Raw genomic sequence first — 16,751 nt, forward strand, 5'->3', positions numbered from 1 at the left:
CCTGATGGTTCTGCCTTTCTTCCTTTCCCTGGAGCCCGCAGTATTTTTCCTTGTCCCTGGTTTTGGATAGTTTTACAATAATGTTTTTATGGATTTCCATCAGGAATGTCAGCGTAAGCCCTCTTGTTGGGTCACTCCAGAACTTGTCCTCCCTGTAAAGTAGCAATGGTAGGGACTTCTATACTCTGCGAGTTCATACCAACAGAGACTTAGAGGTGACACAGGCTTCTGTGCTGAGTCACCTGTTTAGGTCTGTTTCCAGGGCCTCTTACCCCAACCTGAACTGCATACAAAGTGTCCTTAAGGCTCTGCAGTTGTGTTTGGAAGTTTGTTTGTTTTTCTTTTTAATGATCACTTAATTCTTGAATTGATTTCAGTTTTCTGAACTCTATCTCTGTCATTTTTTTTTCTTTTTGCCTCCAGGGTTATTGCTGGGGCTGGGTGCCTTCACTACGAATCCACTGCTTCTGGCAGCCATTTTTTTTTTCCTTTTTGATAGGACAGAGAGAAATTGAGAGGGGAGGGGAGGATAGAGAGGAAGAGAATCAGACCTGCCTCACCACTTGCGAAGCGACCCCCCCTCCAGGTGAGGAGCCAGGGGCTTAAACCGGCATCCTTGCAGGAGTCCTTATACTTTGTATTATGTGTGCTACTACCCGGTCCCCTCTCTGTCACTTTTTCTAGATATGTGCTTGCCTGGTCATTTGGAGTTTCTGTCATTGCTCTCAGTTCACCCCACCTGACCTAGCACAGGAACCTTTGTCACCTGTGAGTCTCTGTTGGTATGAACTTGCAGCTCATGGTCAGCTGGGAACATTCTGGGCTACACTCATTTCCAGACCGGTCTTCCTTGAGTGGCAGGGTAAGCTGCCTTTGGAGAGTGGGGCAGTCCCTGCCATTGCTATTTTATAGGGAGGACAAGTTCTGGAGTGACCCAACAAGAGGGCTTATGCTGACATTCCTAATGGAAGTGACCAGTGATGGTGGAGAGAGGTCTAGCCTCATCATATTTTTGTGGGAATCTAAGGATTCCTTAACTAAAGGCCTGTATATGATTTTCCTTTAATCTTAGAGGTAACCCCCAAACCAGCAGTTTGAGTAAACAGGAGAGCCCTCCTTTGTCTCTTTCCATCTGTTTTGATAGATATTTCTATGAGTAGTCTATTAATAGTTCAGAGAATCTGATTCATAGATAGCCAAGTTTTACTGTTAAAAAGCCCCTCTGAAATAATTTTAATGCTCTCAATCTACTAGTTTTGATTTTTGTATTATTTTCTCATTAGAGTGAAAATTCTTTGCTGAAAGGGAGAAGGTAGTTTCTTAATAAGTTGATATATTATATGTCCTACCTATTTTTGGAGGTAGAATTTGTGGAAAATTTATTGGACTATTTAAGCAACAGGAGATTTCTTTTTCCTTTTTTTTGGGGGGGGAGGGGCTTCCTTTAATCTCTCCCCTCCAGTTTGTATCTTCTGTTTTATATTTAATATATGTATAGCTACAGGGTAAGTATGAGTTAGAATAAGAGTTAGAATAGAAAGGGGATTACGTTAAAAAAACTGGAGTTTTGAGACAAATTCAAGACAAAATGTCTTCAGGTCACTTAAAATGTTCCATATCTTGATTTTTTTTAAAAAAAATTTTGGAGGTAGGATTCTTATAATTTTTAGTTTGGGCCCTTTTAATTAATCTTAGTAATGCCTTAAAGTTGTGTGTAGCACTTTCACAGATTTATTTCTCAAAACTACAGTGTGAAATAGGAAGAAAAGATACATCTTTTTGACACTAAGATTTCAAAAGCATAAACTAATTTGCTGAAGATCACATGGCTAATTAATAGCATGTGATAAGTCTTTTTTAAAGATTTATTATTTTATTTATGTATTTTCTGCCAGACGACCACTGCTCAGCTGTGGCTTATGTTGGTGCAAGGGATTGAACTTGGGACCTGGGAGCATCAAATAGAAGAAAGGACTAAATAGCATTTTCAGCAAAGGGAACAGCAGATGTGAAGACTAAAAATAAAATAAAATAAAATAAAATAATTTGGTGCTTTCAGGAAAACTAATGATAACAATATTTAGTACATTGCTATTAGTGGACAGAAGGGCATAGAAGGTATGGTAGCAGTAAACGTTAACAATGAGCCTAAAGTTCAGATTTCTAGAATCCTTATCCTGCAACTGATTGTTTTGGATGGCCAACCATCTTCTCCTTCAGATAGAAAATGGGAGATCAGGCACCTGGTTGAATGCATACATTACTGTGCACAAGGATTCAAGCCCTTCAGGGGCAAACTTAACAAGCAGTGAATAGTGTGCACGTGTCTCTCAGTCTCCCCCTTCCCTCTCCAGTCTCTCTCTGTCTCAAACAAAGGGTAGGGAGGAGATAGACATAAGAAATATTTGACTCTTAACAAGAGTCTTTGTTTATATGCAAAGGGGAATAGCCATGAAGGAAGAGTGGGGAGGTAGATCTTGAGAAGGAGAGTTAGGATTGCAATTTTAAGCACACTGGAGTTAATAATTTCTACTCCATACATATATCATAATACAAACTGGCGAGAATGTAGATGGGTATACGCACACTGTGCAAATATGTGTGTCATATTTGCACATAGTTGGCATATCTTATTGACAAATCTCCTTGAGGTGGGAACTTCAAGCATTATCATGAACAGGGTTGAATCACAACCAAGAGGACAGAAAAGAGCCCTGGCAGTGCATGTGCCAGAGTGATACCCAGGTTCTCTTCCTCTCTCTTCTACTCTTATCTCTCAAACAAATAAATAAATAATAAAGTATTTTTAAAAAGTTCTTTTGGGGATGAACAGAGTCTGGTGGCTAGGTTCTCCTTGATGAATCCTCTGTTGATTACCCATGTCTATTGTGAGCAGACTTGGGTTGGGGGATCTGGTTTAGATTGACTCAAGGGGGTCTTGGAAGCCCACTGTTCTATGCCTACAAGTCCATTATTCTTCCATTCACATTTCTTTTTGAAATGTGTAATGCTGTTTATTAGTTGAAATGAGTGCTCCATTGCCTCTATACTTGCTGCAGATTATAGTTAAAAACTGTGTAAACCAGGGGCTGGGCGGTAGCACAGCGGGTTAAGCGCACGTGCCGCAAAGCACAAGGGCTGGCCTAAGAATCCCGGTTCGAGCCCCCGGCTCCCCACCTGCAGGGGGGTCGCTTCACAAGCAGTGAAGCAGGACTGCAGGTGTCTTATCTTTCTCTCCCCCCTCTGTCTTCCCCTCCTCTCTCCATTTCTCTCTGTCTTATCCAACAGCAACATCATTGGAAACAATAACAATAATGACAACAATAAGGGCAACAACAAGGGCAGCAAAATGGGAAAAAAATGTCTTCCAGGAGCAGTGGATTCGTAGTGCAGGCACCGAGCCCCAGCAATAACCCTGGGGGGGGGGGGAAACTGTGTAAGCCTTTGTACAGAAATGCAAGAGGAATTTTTTTTTTAATTTTTAAATTTTTTTTTTACTTTTTTATTATTTTTTATTTAAGAAAGGATTAATTAACAAAACCATAGGGTAGGAGGGGTACAATTCCATACAATTCCCACCACCCAGTCTCCATTTCCCACCCCCTACCCTGATGGTTTTCCCATTCTCTTTCCCTCTGGGAACATGGACCCAGGGTCATTGTGGGTTACAGAAGGTAGAAGGTCTGGCTTCTGTCTTTGCTTCCCCGCTGAACATGGGCGTTGACTGGTCGGTCCATACTCCCAGTCTGCCTCTCTCTTTCCCTAGTAGGGTGGGTCTCTGGGGAAGCTGAGCTCCAGGACACATTGGTGGGGTCTTCAGTCTAGGGAAGCCTGGCCGGCATCCTGATGACATCTGGAACCTGGTGACTGAAAAGAGAGTTAACATACAAAGCCAAACAAATTGTTGAGCAATCATGGACCCAAAGCTTGGAATAGTGGAGAGGAAATGTTAGGGGGGCACTCACTGCAAACTCTAGTGCATTTCTGCTTTCAGGTATATATTTTGCAGTAGTTTACGGATACGTGTGAACATATGCTCTCTCTCACAGAAACTGGTGTATATCTAGGTTTTAGGACTTTGTTAGAAAGTGAACCACCTGAGATGAAATTAGAGTATACTATGAAAGGAAGGGTCTCACCCGAGTATTGAAGTTGAAGGGTTGTCATTCCACACGTGAAGTCTCTGGACACAGTCTGAAGTGAAACATGTTGAGGTGGCAATCGTTGTGTTGGTTAGGTTTGTGATCGGCGGATGCAATATTATTTGATATGGATTGGGAGAGGAATACGGGAAAGTGGGCCCTATCCAAGGGTTCCAGGACTGGGGGAAGTAGAGGCTCTATAGTGGAGATGTGAGGTTCCTGCTGTCTTAGGGTTCAAAAAGACAATCGATAGGGTTAGGGTTAGGGTTTGCTGTACAGTACCCAGTATCTTGTATATAGCTGTGCTATTGGTTGCTTCTGATTTACTTGGTCTAGGCTTTTGAGAGAGTCTGCATATCAATTACACAGCCTATATATTAAAAAGATTCAGTTTGTGTTTTGAAAAACTTCGAGACATACAATTAATTTTCCCCCTCTCATATTAATTAACTAGTGATTTATATGTCTACATTTTGATAGGAGTGTACATAAACACCATTCCCACCACCAAAAGACTGTGACCCATCCCTCCCACCCACTCCCACCCCCCACTGTCCCAGGAAGCTGCATGTCTACTCCTCACCACAGGGTTTTTACTTTGGTGCCCTACTTAAAATTTGGTCAGGCCCTGCTTTTAGTTTCCCTTTCATATCTTCTTACTCAACTTCTGTTGATGAGTGGGATCATCCCATACTCATCTTTATCTTTCTGACTTAGCTCACTTAACATAATTCCTTCTAGCTCTGTCCAAGATGGGCCAGCGAAGGTGGGTTCATTGTTCTTGATAGCTGCATAGTATTCCATTGTGTATATATACCACAGCTTTCTCAGGCACTCATCTGGTGGTGGGCACCTGGGTTGCTTCCAGGTTTTAGCTATTATGAATTGTGCTGCTATGAACATAGGAGTACACACCTCTTTTTGGTTGGGTGTTATGGAGTCCTTGGGGTATAACCCCAGGAGAGGAATTACTGGATCATATGGAAGGTCCATGTCTAGCCTTCTGAGAGTTTTCCAGACTGCTCTCCACAGAGGCTGGACCAATTTACATTCCCACCAGCAATGTAAAAGGGTTCCTCTGTCCCCACATCCTCTCCAGCATTTGTTGCTGCTGTCCTTCTTGATGTATGCCATTCTTACAGGAGTGAGGTGGTATCTTAGTGTTGTTTTAATTTGCATTTCTTTGACAATCAGTGACCTAGAGCAGTTTTTCATATGTTTGTTAGCCTTTTGGATCTCCTCTGTGGTGAATGTTTTGTTCATATCCTCTGCCCATTTTTGGATGGGGTCATTTGCTTTTTTGGTGCTAAGTTTGCTGAGCTCTTTATATATTTTGGTGATTAGTTTCTTGTCTGATGTATGGCATGTGAAGATCTTCTCCCATCCTGTGAGGGGTCTCTCTGTTTGTTTAATAGTTTCTTTGGATGTGCAGAAGCTTTTCAACTTGATGTAGTCCCATTGATTTGTTTCTGCTTTAGTCTTCCTTGCAATTGGGTTTGATTCATCAAAGATGTCCTTGAGGTGTAGGTGGGAAAGTGTTTTACCAATGTTTTCCTCTAAGTATTTGATTGTTTCTGGTCTGACATCTAGGTCTTTGATCCATTTTGAGTTGATTTTTGTTTCTGGTGAGATAAAGTGGTTCAGTTTCATTCTTCTGCATGTTACAACCCAGTTTTCCCAGCACCATTTATTAAAGAGAGCCTCCTTTTCCCATTTAATCCTTTGGGCCCCCTTATCAAAGATTAGATGTCCATAGGTGTGGTGATTTATTTCTGGGCTTTCAATTCTGTTCCACTGGTCTGTGTGCCTTTTTTTGTTCCAGTACCATGCTGTTTTGATGATGATTGCTTTATAATATAGTTTAAGGTCTGGGAGTGTGATGCCTCCATTTTTGTTTCTTTTCCTTAAGATGGTTTTGGCAATTCTAGGTGTTTTCATGTTCCAGATAAATGATTGTAGTGTTTGTTCTATTCTCTTAAAGAAGCTTGGTGGAATTTTGATGGGTATGCAAGAGGAATTTCAAACCAGATTTTGTTTTCATCTATTTTTTTTTAAATATATATAACTTTATTTCCTATCTTTTTGGGTTTCCTAGGTATTAGATAGTAATAAAAGCATGCGTTTTAAGTTCTATTTTTTCTCTGTTCCAGGTTCTTCATAAATAGGGAATAAGGAACCAACTATTTTTTCCAAGTAAAATAGTTTTTATTTTTTTAAGTTTTATTAGTGATTTAATAATGATTTACAAAAGTACTTGTCAACAGGGGTATAATTCAGAGTTATGAATCCCTAATACCTCTATTGCAAGTCACAGCAGTTCTCCAGAAGTTGCAGACATGGGTTAACTTACATCTCTATAACTATCTTTTTACATTTGTACATAATTGCCACCTTTTCTTCCAGGTCTAGTCCTGTCTTCCCCTCCAAGCCACACATAAACCTATTACTACATCCAAATGTCCCTCCCTTTTTCCTCCTCTCTCTCCAGGTCCTGATGGAGCTGGATTTCAGAGCCCTCTTATCTTCTTCCTCCTATCACTTCTCCCCTGCTGGGAGTATGGATCAAGGTTGTTTTTTGGGGCACAGAAGGTAGGAGTTCTGGCTTTTGTAATTGCTTCTCTGTTGGATGTGGGCATTGGCAGGTCGATCCATACCCCCAGCTTGTTTTTCTTTTAGTGGGGTAGAAGTGAGGTTCCAGGACACACTGGTGAGGTCATCTGCCCAGAGATGTCAGGATAGAATCATGGTAGCATCTGTAACTTGTTGTGTGAAAAGTGACAGGACATAAATTGACGCAAAATGGTTAATGAACAGGAATAGAAAAGTAGGAATAGAGCAGATGAGATTAGGGATTTTAGGGTAGAAGAAAGCTAGAAAGTTCAATATAGGCATGTCCCTGGGGGCACACAATTATGGTAGTTTTGCTTGAGTTTGATAGCTAGCCTGAAGCCAGATAAGAATATTATTTGAGAAAAATGGTGTCAGAGTAGAGAAAAGGGCTAGAAAGTTGGATTAGGGTAGTGAGTAGCTCCCATTCTTGAAAAAAATTCTGTGGATAAAACTAACTATTTAGCTTCATCTACCTGACTCAGGGTATAATCACCAGAGTCTGTGTAACCTCTGGATCCCTATTGACATGAGCTCTCAGCTCATGTTCACATCTAGGGAACACTGCAGACTGCACTCATTTCAGGACCAGTCTTTCTAGAGTGGCAGGGCATGATACCCCAGCCTCCCTTCAGAGACTGGGGCTATCCCTACTGTTGCTGCTTTATGGTGAGGGCAAGGTCCTGGGAGGGTGCACAAGAGGGGCTTATTTTTTACTTATTTGTTTGAGAGATAAGAGCAGAAGAGAGAGGAAGAAAACCATTCCTGATGGAAAAAAACAGTGGTGGTGGAGGAGAGGGATCCATTAGAGGTCTAGACCCTCTATATTTGTGTGGCAATCTAAGAATTCCCTGACTAGGGCCTCAGATGGTGTGATAGTGACCAAAAGTGCCATTACTGAGTGGGCCCATCTCTTGCCTCTATCCAACTTTTGTAGTCCTCTCTTTATTTGATGATCTTAGACTTTTGAGAGTTGGCGGTAGCTCAGCGGGTTAAGCACATGTGGTGCAAAGTGCAAGGACTGGCCTAAGGATCTTAGACTTTCTCCCAGTTATTTAGACATTGAGTGTCATTTATTGAACCCAACCAGAATTAGGCTTTGGGGATCTGCCTTCTTTGGGCCTTTTTGCTAGGCTGCCCTTCTAATTTGGTCTAAGTCCAATTGATTAGAGAATTTATGAGGCCTTCTTTAGGCATTTCAAGTATTATTAAGCACTTTAACTTTGAATTATATAATTGCCTCCTTGCTTATGGATACATGTACACCTGTACCTGGTACCCTAAACCCTAGCCTATATCTGGTATCTGTTACTTAGTTCTATGATGTGCTGTCTAACGTGGATGTAGGTAGTCCCATGTGTTAGGAAAGATGTCACCCACCATATTTGAAGATTGTGAGGTTGACTTCTCAGGCTTGGTATCTCTGGTACAGTCCACAGTAAGAATTTAGTTGATGTAGGGTGGCAGTACCAGTGGTGATTTGGTTGAAGTTGACAGAGTTGATATGGTGGTAAGGAATCATAGAGAAGAAATATCAAGAAGTATGGGCATAGTCCTAGAGATACCAGGACTAGTAGAAATGAGGATCTTAAAGAGAATGCAAGGGTTTTCTTGTAGTTTTAGAAAGAGTTTAGAATATCAATAATTAATTATTATAACCAGGTTAGTTGGTTTTTTCTATGATAATCCAATGGTTAGTATCAATATACTTGACTTCACTATGCTATTAGTTGTAAATGAACATCTTTTTTATTTTAGATGCTTACGGGGACAAATGGTCTTGATTTGTCTGGCATAAAGTTGTAGTTGACTTAGATGTTTTTTTAAAAATATTTTTTTAATTTATTATTGAGTAGAGACAGAAATTTAGAGGAGAGAAGGAGATAGGGGAAGAGACAGTGATACCTGCAGCCCTGCTTTACCACTTAATGAAGCTTTCCCTCTGCAGATGGGGACCAGGGGCTTGAACCTGAGTACCGGCACATGTGTAATATGTGTGCTTAAGTAGGTGTGCCACCACCTGGCCCCTGACTTAGTTGTTTAAAGAGCAGATACATTTTTTAATATTTATTTATTTATTCCCTATTGTTGCCCTTGTTTCATTGTTGTAGTTATTATTGATGTCGTTGTTGTTGGATAGGACAGAGAGAAATGGAGAGAGGAGGGGAAGACAGAGAGGGGGAGAGAAAGATAGACACCTGCAGACCTGCTTCACTGCCCGTGAAGCGACTCCCCTGCAAGTGGGGAGCCGGAGGCTTGAACTGGGATCCTTAAGCTGGTCCTTTGTGCCACGTATGCTTAACTGCTGCTGCACTACCGCCCGACTCCCTGCAGATACATTTTTAGAGCTCCTTGAACAATTTAATCCCATTATCAGAGTTTGATCATCTTTCAGATCTAATATATTAAATGTTTAGACTAAAGCAAATATTTCTGTTTCTTCCTGACATGTCATATTAATAGTGATTTATGAGAATATAAATCAATAGGATTAAAATTTCACACTTTTCCTTCTACCAAGAGTCTGTGCCCTCTCTCCTCTTCCTTAGGTAACCACTATAGTTTTCCAATCTAAATATGGGTTGTATTGTGTCTGGCTGTTTAAGTATGTGTGTTCAGTTCTTTGAATTTTATATATGAGTAATACAGTCCCATTTATTCAGTCTTGTTTTTGTTTCCCTTGCCCATTGGATGAAATCTCCAAATAGTCTTTAGTGTTAATATTGTGAAATGTTTCACCTGTTTCCCAGGAATGAATTCCACTTGAGGTTGGTGGATTATTTTAATGTTGTTGGATCCTGTTAGCCACGATTTTGTTGAGCATCTTTGCATCAATGTGCATCAGGGATATAGGTCTATAGTTTTTCTTTTTTTGGTGGGGTCTTTTCCTGCTTTGGGGATCAGGGTGATCTTAGCCTCATAGAGTGTTTGGGTGTTAGTTCTTTTTTGAATGTTCTGTAAAATTTATTAGTATAGCCACCCAAGCCTCGACTTTTGTTCTTTGCTAGGCTTTTGATTACTATTTCAATTTCTTTACTAGTGATTGGACTGATAAGTTTATCTGCTTTCTCTTGTGGGAACCAACTATCTTTTTTCTTTTTTATTAGGGATTTAATTTTATTTACAAAATTATGGGATGATGGATATAATTCCACACTGTTCTCACCACCAGAGTTTTATGTCCCTACTCCCTCTATTGGTAACTGCTGTAGTTCTCCCAAGGTCACATATGTGGGCTGACTGTATTTTCTGTAACTATCTATATTTATATATATTTACCTATTTTTTTCTGTGGTTCTGTCTTCCTAAGTTACACCTACACCTATTAATTCTTCAAAATGTCCTTCTTTTTTTCCTCTTCTCTCTCTGGCTCTTGATGGAGTTGGAGTTCAGAGCCCTCTGGTCATCTTCCCCTAACATTTCTTCCCCTCTAGAGTATATACCAAGATTCCTTACAAGGTATAGAAGGTGGAAATTCTTGCTTCTGTAATTGCTTCTCTGGATATGGGCATTAGCAGGTTGATCCATACCCCAGCCTATTTCTGTGTTTCTTTAATGCGGTAGAGACGAGCCAACTTTTAATCAGTCAATCTAAGAATTAGTCTTTTGATCTGATTTATTTTAACTAAACTCACCAGAATGCCATTGTGTATTAAAAGATGAGAATTAACATCAAATTAAAAAACTTCTGCACAGCAAAAGAAATCAGTACCCAAAGAGACCCCTCACAGAATGGGAGAAGATCTTTATATGCCATACATCAGACAAGAGTTTAAAAACCAAAGATACAAAGAGCTTGCCAAACTCAACAACAAGAAAACAAATGACCCCATCCAAAAACGGGGAGAGGACATGGACAAAATGTTCATCACAGAAGAGATCCAAAACACATGAAAAAATGCTCCAAGTCTTTGATTGTCAGAGAAATGCAAATAAAGACAAGAATGAGATAGCACATCACTCCTGTGAGAATGTTATACATCAGAAAAGGTAGCAGCAACAAAAGCTGGAGAACCCTCCTGTGCTGCTGGTGGGAATGTCAATTGGTCCAGCCTCTGTGGAGAACAGTCTGGAGAACTCTCAGAAGGCTAGAAATGGACCTACCCTATGACCCTGCAGACCCACTCCTAGGGATATATCCTAAGGAACCAAACACACCCATCCAAAAAAATCTCTGTATACCTATGTTCATAGAAGCACAATTTGTAATAGCCAAAACCTAGAAGCAACCCAGGTGTCCAATAACAGATGAGTGACTGAGCAAGTTGTGATATATATATATAGACAATGGAAGACTACTCAGCTAATAAAAATAGTGATTTCACCGTTTTCAATTTATCTTGGATGGAGCTTGAAGAAATCATGTTAAGTGAAATAAGTCAGAAACAGAAGGATGAATATGGGATAATCTCACTTTCAGGCAGAAGTTGAATAACAAGATCAGAAAAGAAAACACAAATAGAACCTGAGCTGGACATGGTGTATTACACCAAAGTAAAAAACTTTGGGGTAGGTGGGAGGGGGAGTCTAGGTCCTGGAAAAAGATGACAAAGGACCTAGTAGGGTTGTATTGTTATGTGGAAAACTGAAATGTTACCTATGTACAAACTATACACTGTCAGATGTAAAACATTAATCCAATAAAGGAAAAAATAAAAAGCATCTATCCCCCAATAAAGCAAAAAAATTAAAAACACATTAATCCACCAGTAAAGGGGAAAAAACCCCCATTAATCCCCCAATAAAGGAAAAAAAAGATGAGAATTGGTGTTGCTATGCTTCACATTGGTTTGGTCTTGCCCCCCCCCCCCCCCGCACCTCTGGGAGATTGTGGTTTGGCCCCTGCTAGTTTCGTGGACCCCCTTCTCCCCACCCCCTACCCCTACTTCCAGAGTTCTTGCCGCTGCCACCGGAGGAGAAGGATGCAGGACAGACCTGTGTGGTGATTGGTTTGGGGTTGTTTGTGAATAAAGAAATACAGCTTCTCTGCCCAGCCGTGTGTGTCCTCGAGTCTCTGTCTACTGCCGCGAAGATGGCCCGGCCTACTAGAGCCCCGAACTTTAACAACAAATTGGTAGTAACTTAGTATCTTAAACTTACTTGGGGGAAATATCTTTTATGAAAATTGAGAAATTGGGAGTCAGGCGGTAGGGCAGTGGGTTAAGTGCACGTGGCACAAAGTGCAAGGACCAGTGTAAGGATCCTGGTTGGAGCCCCCGGCTCCCCACCTGCAGGGGAGTCCCTTCACAGGCGGTGAAGCAGGTCTACAGGTGTCTATCTTTCTCTCCCCCTCTCTGTCTTCCCCTCCTCTCTCCATTTGTCTCTGTCCTATCCAACAATGACGACATCAATAAAAATACAAGGGCAATAAAAAACAATAAAATAAAAAACAAGGGCAAAAAAAGGGAATAAATAAATATTTAAAAAAATTTTTTTTTAAATGGAGAAATCTTATAGACCTGTTATGATGGATGGAAATACTTCTTTTTGTTAGGATGTGTGTTTCTCACCACTGTTTTTATATTCTTCACAACAAACACTATACCCTTGGAAGTAGAATCATCATTGTTATGAAAATAACATTTTTAAAGGTTAGTTTATTATTGTGACAGAGAATACATGTCAGAGCTGGCATATGTGGTACCATATATGAATCATACATAGTCAATGACTGTCACCTCTCCAGATTCAAAGGAGGTCTCGAAACTTTACATCAGGCTCAACCTGACGCTGTTGACTGGCTACGGAAGAAGGGCAAATGCTAGAAGAAGAAGAAGTCATACCCAGCCCTACATGCTTCACAAGTTCAATATTGAGAGATATCAGATGAAAATTATTTTTTCTTTGGGGGGAAAGGACAATCAGTACCCCTTCATTATAGTCATAGATGTTGTCAAGCCTCTCTGCAAAGGTGAATATTTTCTTAGCTGTTCAGTCACTCCCTGGGTCAGTAAGCTGGATTACCCTTACCATTTCTATGTAATTAATTAATTAATTAATTTGGGATAGATACAGAGAGAAATCAAGAGGGAAGGGGAGATAGAGAGGAAGACAGACAATCCATTTGCAGCACTGATTCACTGTTTATGGTGCTCCTTCTGTAGGTAGGAGCTAAAACCCGGGTCCTTGTGTGCTGTAATGTGTGCACTCAACCGGGTGCACCACCACCTGGCCCCAAGTAACCCATTTCTTGAAATACAGAATATATGAAATATAGAAATATATGAAATATAGAACCTTCACATTGTTGCCAACCTTCTCCAAAAACTAGTTATTGGATGTGTCCAGAATATGATCTATTTCAAATAACAGTTTCTGCTACTTTTCTTTGATTTACTTCTAGTCAAACTTGGCCTTTTAATTTAAGAATTTCTCAGTTGTAATAGTCGTCATGAAATATTTGCTTTTTAGCTTCTGATTTTCATTTGATCTAAATTGATAGGAATTCTTGGAAGTTTTCTTAAACAGCTGTTATTGAAGTGAAGATCATCACTCCCTCCTCTTTTTAGTGCTAATAATTTAAACATTTCTGAAACATCATCGTTGCCTAGATTTTCCTGGAAGAATGAAAGGAAATTTTATATTGTGAGGAGGTGCAAATGGGCAGTGTGGGCTCAAACCCCAGTCCTTCCTTGCACTTGGTAGTTTGTATGTTTAACTGGGTACACCCCTCCCTGCCTGGCCCCTCATCTGTATGTTTTATTTTTTATTATTATTATCTTTATTTATTGGATAGACAGTCAGAAATCGAGAGGGTAGAGGGTGAGAGAAAAAGAGAAACCTTTAGCACTGCTTCACCATTTGCAAATCTTTCCCCCTGCAGGTGGGGACCAGGGGCTTGAATCTAGGTCCTTGCATATTGTAACGTGTGCTCAACGAGGTGCACTACCACCTGGCCCCATCTGTATATTTTTAAAGATGTATTTATTACATTTTTGAGAGAGAGTTTCACATGAGGTAGGGTGAAGGAAAGGTGGTATCAGGAGAATTCATTTATATTTTCGAAGACTAAATGGCCTTACCTGCAGCCATCCTCTTGTGTCAAGTGTAAATGACTCTAAATATTCATAGATAACAATAGCACCAGGGTGGGTGGTGAGCAGAGTAATCCTTAGTTGAAAACACCTGCTTTAGATAATTCAGATATTTTCTTAATTTATATATATTTTTTCTCTGTCTCCTGTCAGTTGGTCTTGGCCTTCTCTGTTGGCTAATAACAGTATCTAAATGCAAATGTAATCAGATTATCGTGGCCACATTTTTAAATGCTGGACTTTGCCGACAGGACAGAGCCTCATGCCCTCTATGGACTGACTTCCTTTCTGTATGTACTTCCCTTCCTCCCCTTCCTGTTCTTAGTACTGTACTTTATACTAATAAAGACCTTATTGATTTGCCTTATTGATTGTCTTTATTTCTTTTTAAAAACTTTAGCGTGGTGCTGAGGAATGAACCTGGATGGTGTGTGGCAAGACCCTCTTCATTGAGGGCTTACTCTTTGACCCACCTCAGTACTCCTGATTTTATAATAAACTGACTTTAATTCCTGTATTTCTACTTGTCAGAAGCCTCATTTTGACCTTAAGAGAATTCTGTTGTACTTTGCAAGGAAAGTATTGGTTGTTTCATTTGGTTTCTAACCCTTCTCTCTTGACTGTCTCTGTGGTTGCCCTGCAGAGCTCTGAAGAACATGAGTGCAATGATGGAGCTTCTCAAGAAGACGAGGGATTTATGGGCATGTCTCCGCTCTTACAAGCCCATCATGCTATGGAAAGAATGGAGGAGTTTGTTTGTAAGGTAAGGACAGTTTCTCTTTGTTTCTATTTTATTTTTAGACTTGCTCAAGTAGAAGTCTTTATTGCAAGTGGTAGTACTGTAGCCTTTGGTTTGCTTTGGAGATAACCTGTGGCAAAATTATGGAGACAGTCAATTTCATGACTTTAATGTTACTCAGAGTGTAATATGCTTGTTTATTTGCAGCAGCAATGATAAAGTTTTAATGAAAGTATATAAAATACGTAACTGGGAGAAGTCTTCCATGATATTTTACACAGGATGAAATTAAGTTGGAGATTGTTGATGCCTTGAATGCTTGAATCCAGTTTGCTGTTTGATGTGATAGCATATATGCCACTCTTTTTGAGATCTCATTGGTAATTAAACTATCTTAGATGGAAATCTCAAATGCAGGTGTGTTGTTTTCAATTTAGGTAGTGTATTTTCTGTTTCTAAGGTTTTTCTTTTAATTCATTATCTGATTTATTAGGCCCTATTATGGAGACTCCTCCCCCACCCTAATCCTTATCCCTCCACCATTGCAGCTGGAATTAAGAGTTGTTTTCTTAGAGAAATAGACACTGGCAAATTTTTTTTATAATTATTTTATTTTTAAATATTTATTTATTCCCTTTTGTTGCCCTTGTTGTTTTATTGTTGTAGTTATTGTTGTTGTAATTGTTGGATAGGACAGAGAGAAATGGAGAGAGGAGGGGAAGACAGAGGGGGAGAGAAAGACACCTGCAGACCTGCTTCACCGCCTATGAAACGACTCCCTTGCAGGTGGGGAGCCGGGGGCTCCAACCGGGATCCTTATGCCTGTGCCATGTGCACTTAACCTGCTGCGTTACTGCCCGACTCCCCGACACTGGCAAATTTATAGCCATTTGATGAATCTTTTCAGTACACATAGCATATGCTTTAAAGCCAGCATCAGTCTGCATGGTATGCATGGTATTGTTAAATGTTTTTAGAGAACTCTAGATCTTGGTTAAGGGAAAAATTTGTAACACTTATTTTTCTTATGGGCTTTATAAAACCAAGACTTTTTGTTTTCCCATATGCTTTCAGACCCAAGAAGCTAAATTTATGTTTTCATATATTCATAGTGATGTAGATGTAATTGAGATTAGCTGACTTTGGACCAGACGATGGGAGATATTATATATATATTATATATTGTAATCTGAACATAAAGGGAAAATGTTAATGAGTGTTTGAAAACTGACGGGAAAAAATCCCTGCAAAATAGATCCATTTTAGTGATTCTTGTCTTAGGAGAATTCACATAAAGAGACACAAAATAACATTTTTTGCTTTCAAAAAGTAAATCTGGTGTTTTACTCTTAAGTTTAACAGTGCTTGGACTGTTAGGACTTTTTAATATTTATAGATCAGTGTAGCTAACTTTACTTTTGTTTTCTATTTTCTGAGCCTAGTGTAAATACTAAAATAAGATTTTATTTTAATAGCTAATAAGAATAAATAGTGATTCTCTCCCCCCCCCAAAACTATGATTTACTCAAGAAAAATCAGTGAGACACAGAAATTATCAACCCATATCAGTTAGTGAGAAAAGTGAGTGGAAATGTATTCTACTACACTGTGTTCTCCAGCACTGTTACACTTGGTGTGGCTGTACTTATGGCTGTATTTGAAACTTTACCATATCTAATGGTTTAAGAATTCTTTCTTTTGAATTGGAAGCAAGTAGACATAAAGAGTGTTAAATGAAGTGTGCTATGACTTTGCTGATGGACCTTCCATTTGGAAAAGGGTTTCTTGCAAAAACAAGGAAATAAATCTTGCAATATGTGTAGAAAGCCCGGGCTAGGCCTGGCATCTTTTTTTCCTTCTGAACTTATTTCTGTTTTGCTAATATAGACAGGCCCTAATGGGAAGAAAAGGTATATTGCGAGTAATTAAAACATACATATGCTTTATTCATTGCATGTCTAAATCACAAGTGTACTGTTACTAAGCTGTTTGATTTAGGCCTTATCTTTGCCAGGCTTATATATAAATTGATCTTTGGCTGAACTATGACTCTGTTCTTTTTATTTCCATGGGTAAAAGGATACCTATTTGTGTTGGCATTTGATTTGACTACAGTTTGAGAATGAGATGTAGTAGTAGTTGAAGATAATGCAATAACACTTCTAATTGCAGTGCAGTTGTGAAAGTAATTTTCCTGTGTCTCTGTTTCTCTGACATTCCTGTAACAAC

At 39.6% G+C, this 16,751-nt stretch overlaps 1 protein-coding gene across 2 annotated transcripts in view; it reads left to right on the forward strand.

The window, feature by feature from the left end:
• Positions 1-16,751, forward strand: part of ADIPOR2 (adiponectin receptor 2) — a 67,012-nt gene that overhangs the window by 33,102 nt on the left and 17,159 nt on the right. For both annotated transcript variants that reach the window (XM_016189483.2, XM_060190354.1), the window contains one exon: positions 14,427-14,546. In XM_016189483.2, coding sequence (XP_016044969.1) covers positions 14,427-14,546 — 120 coding nt within the window. The remainder of the gene's footprint in view (positions 1-14,426; positions 14,547-16,751) is intronic.

This window comes from Erinaceus europaeus, chromosome 4 (assembly GCF_950295315.1).
Source record: "Erinaceus europaeus chromosome 4, mEriEur2.1, whole genome shotgun sequence".
NCBI classification, from domain to species: Eukaryota; Metazoa; Chordata; class Mammalia; order Eulipotyphla; family Erinaceidae; genus Erinaceus; species Erinaceus europaeus.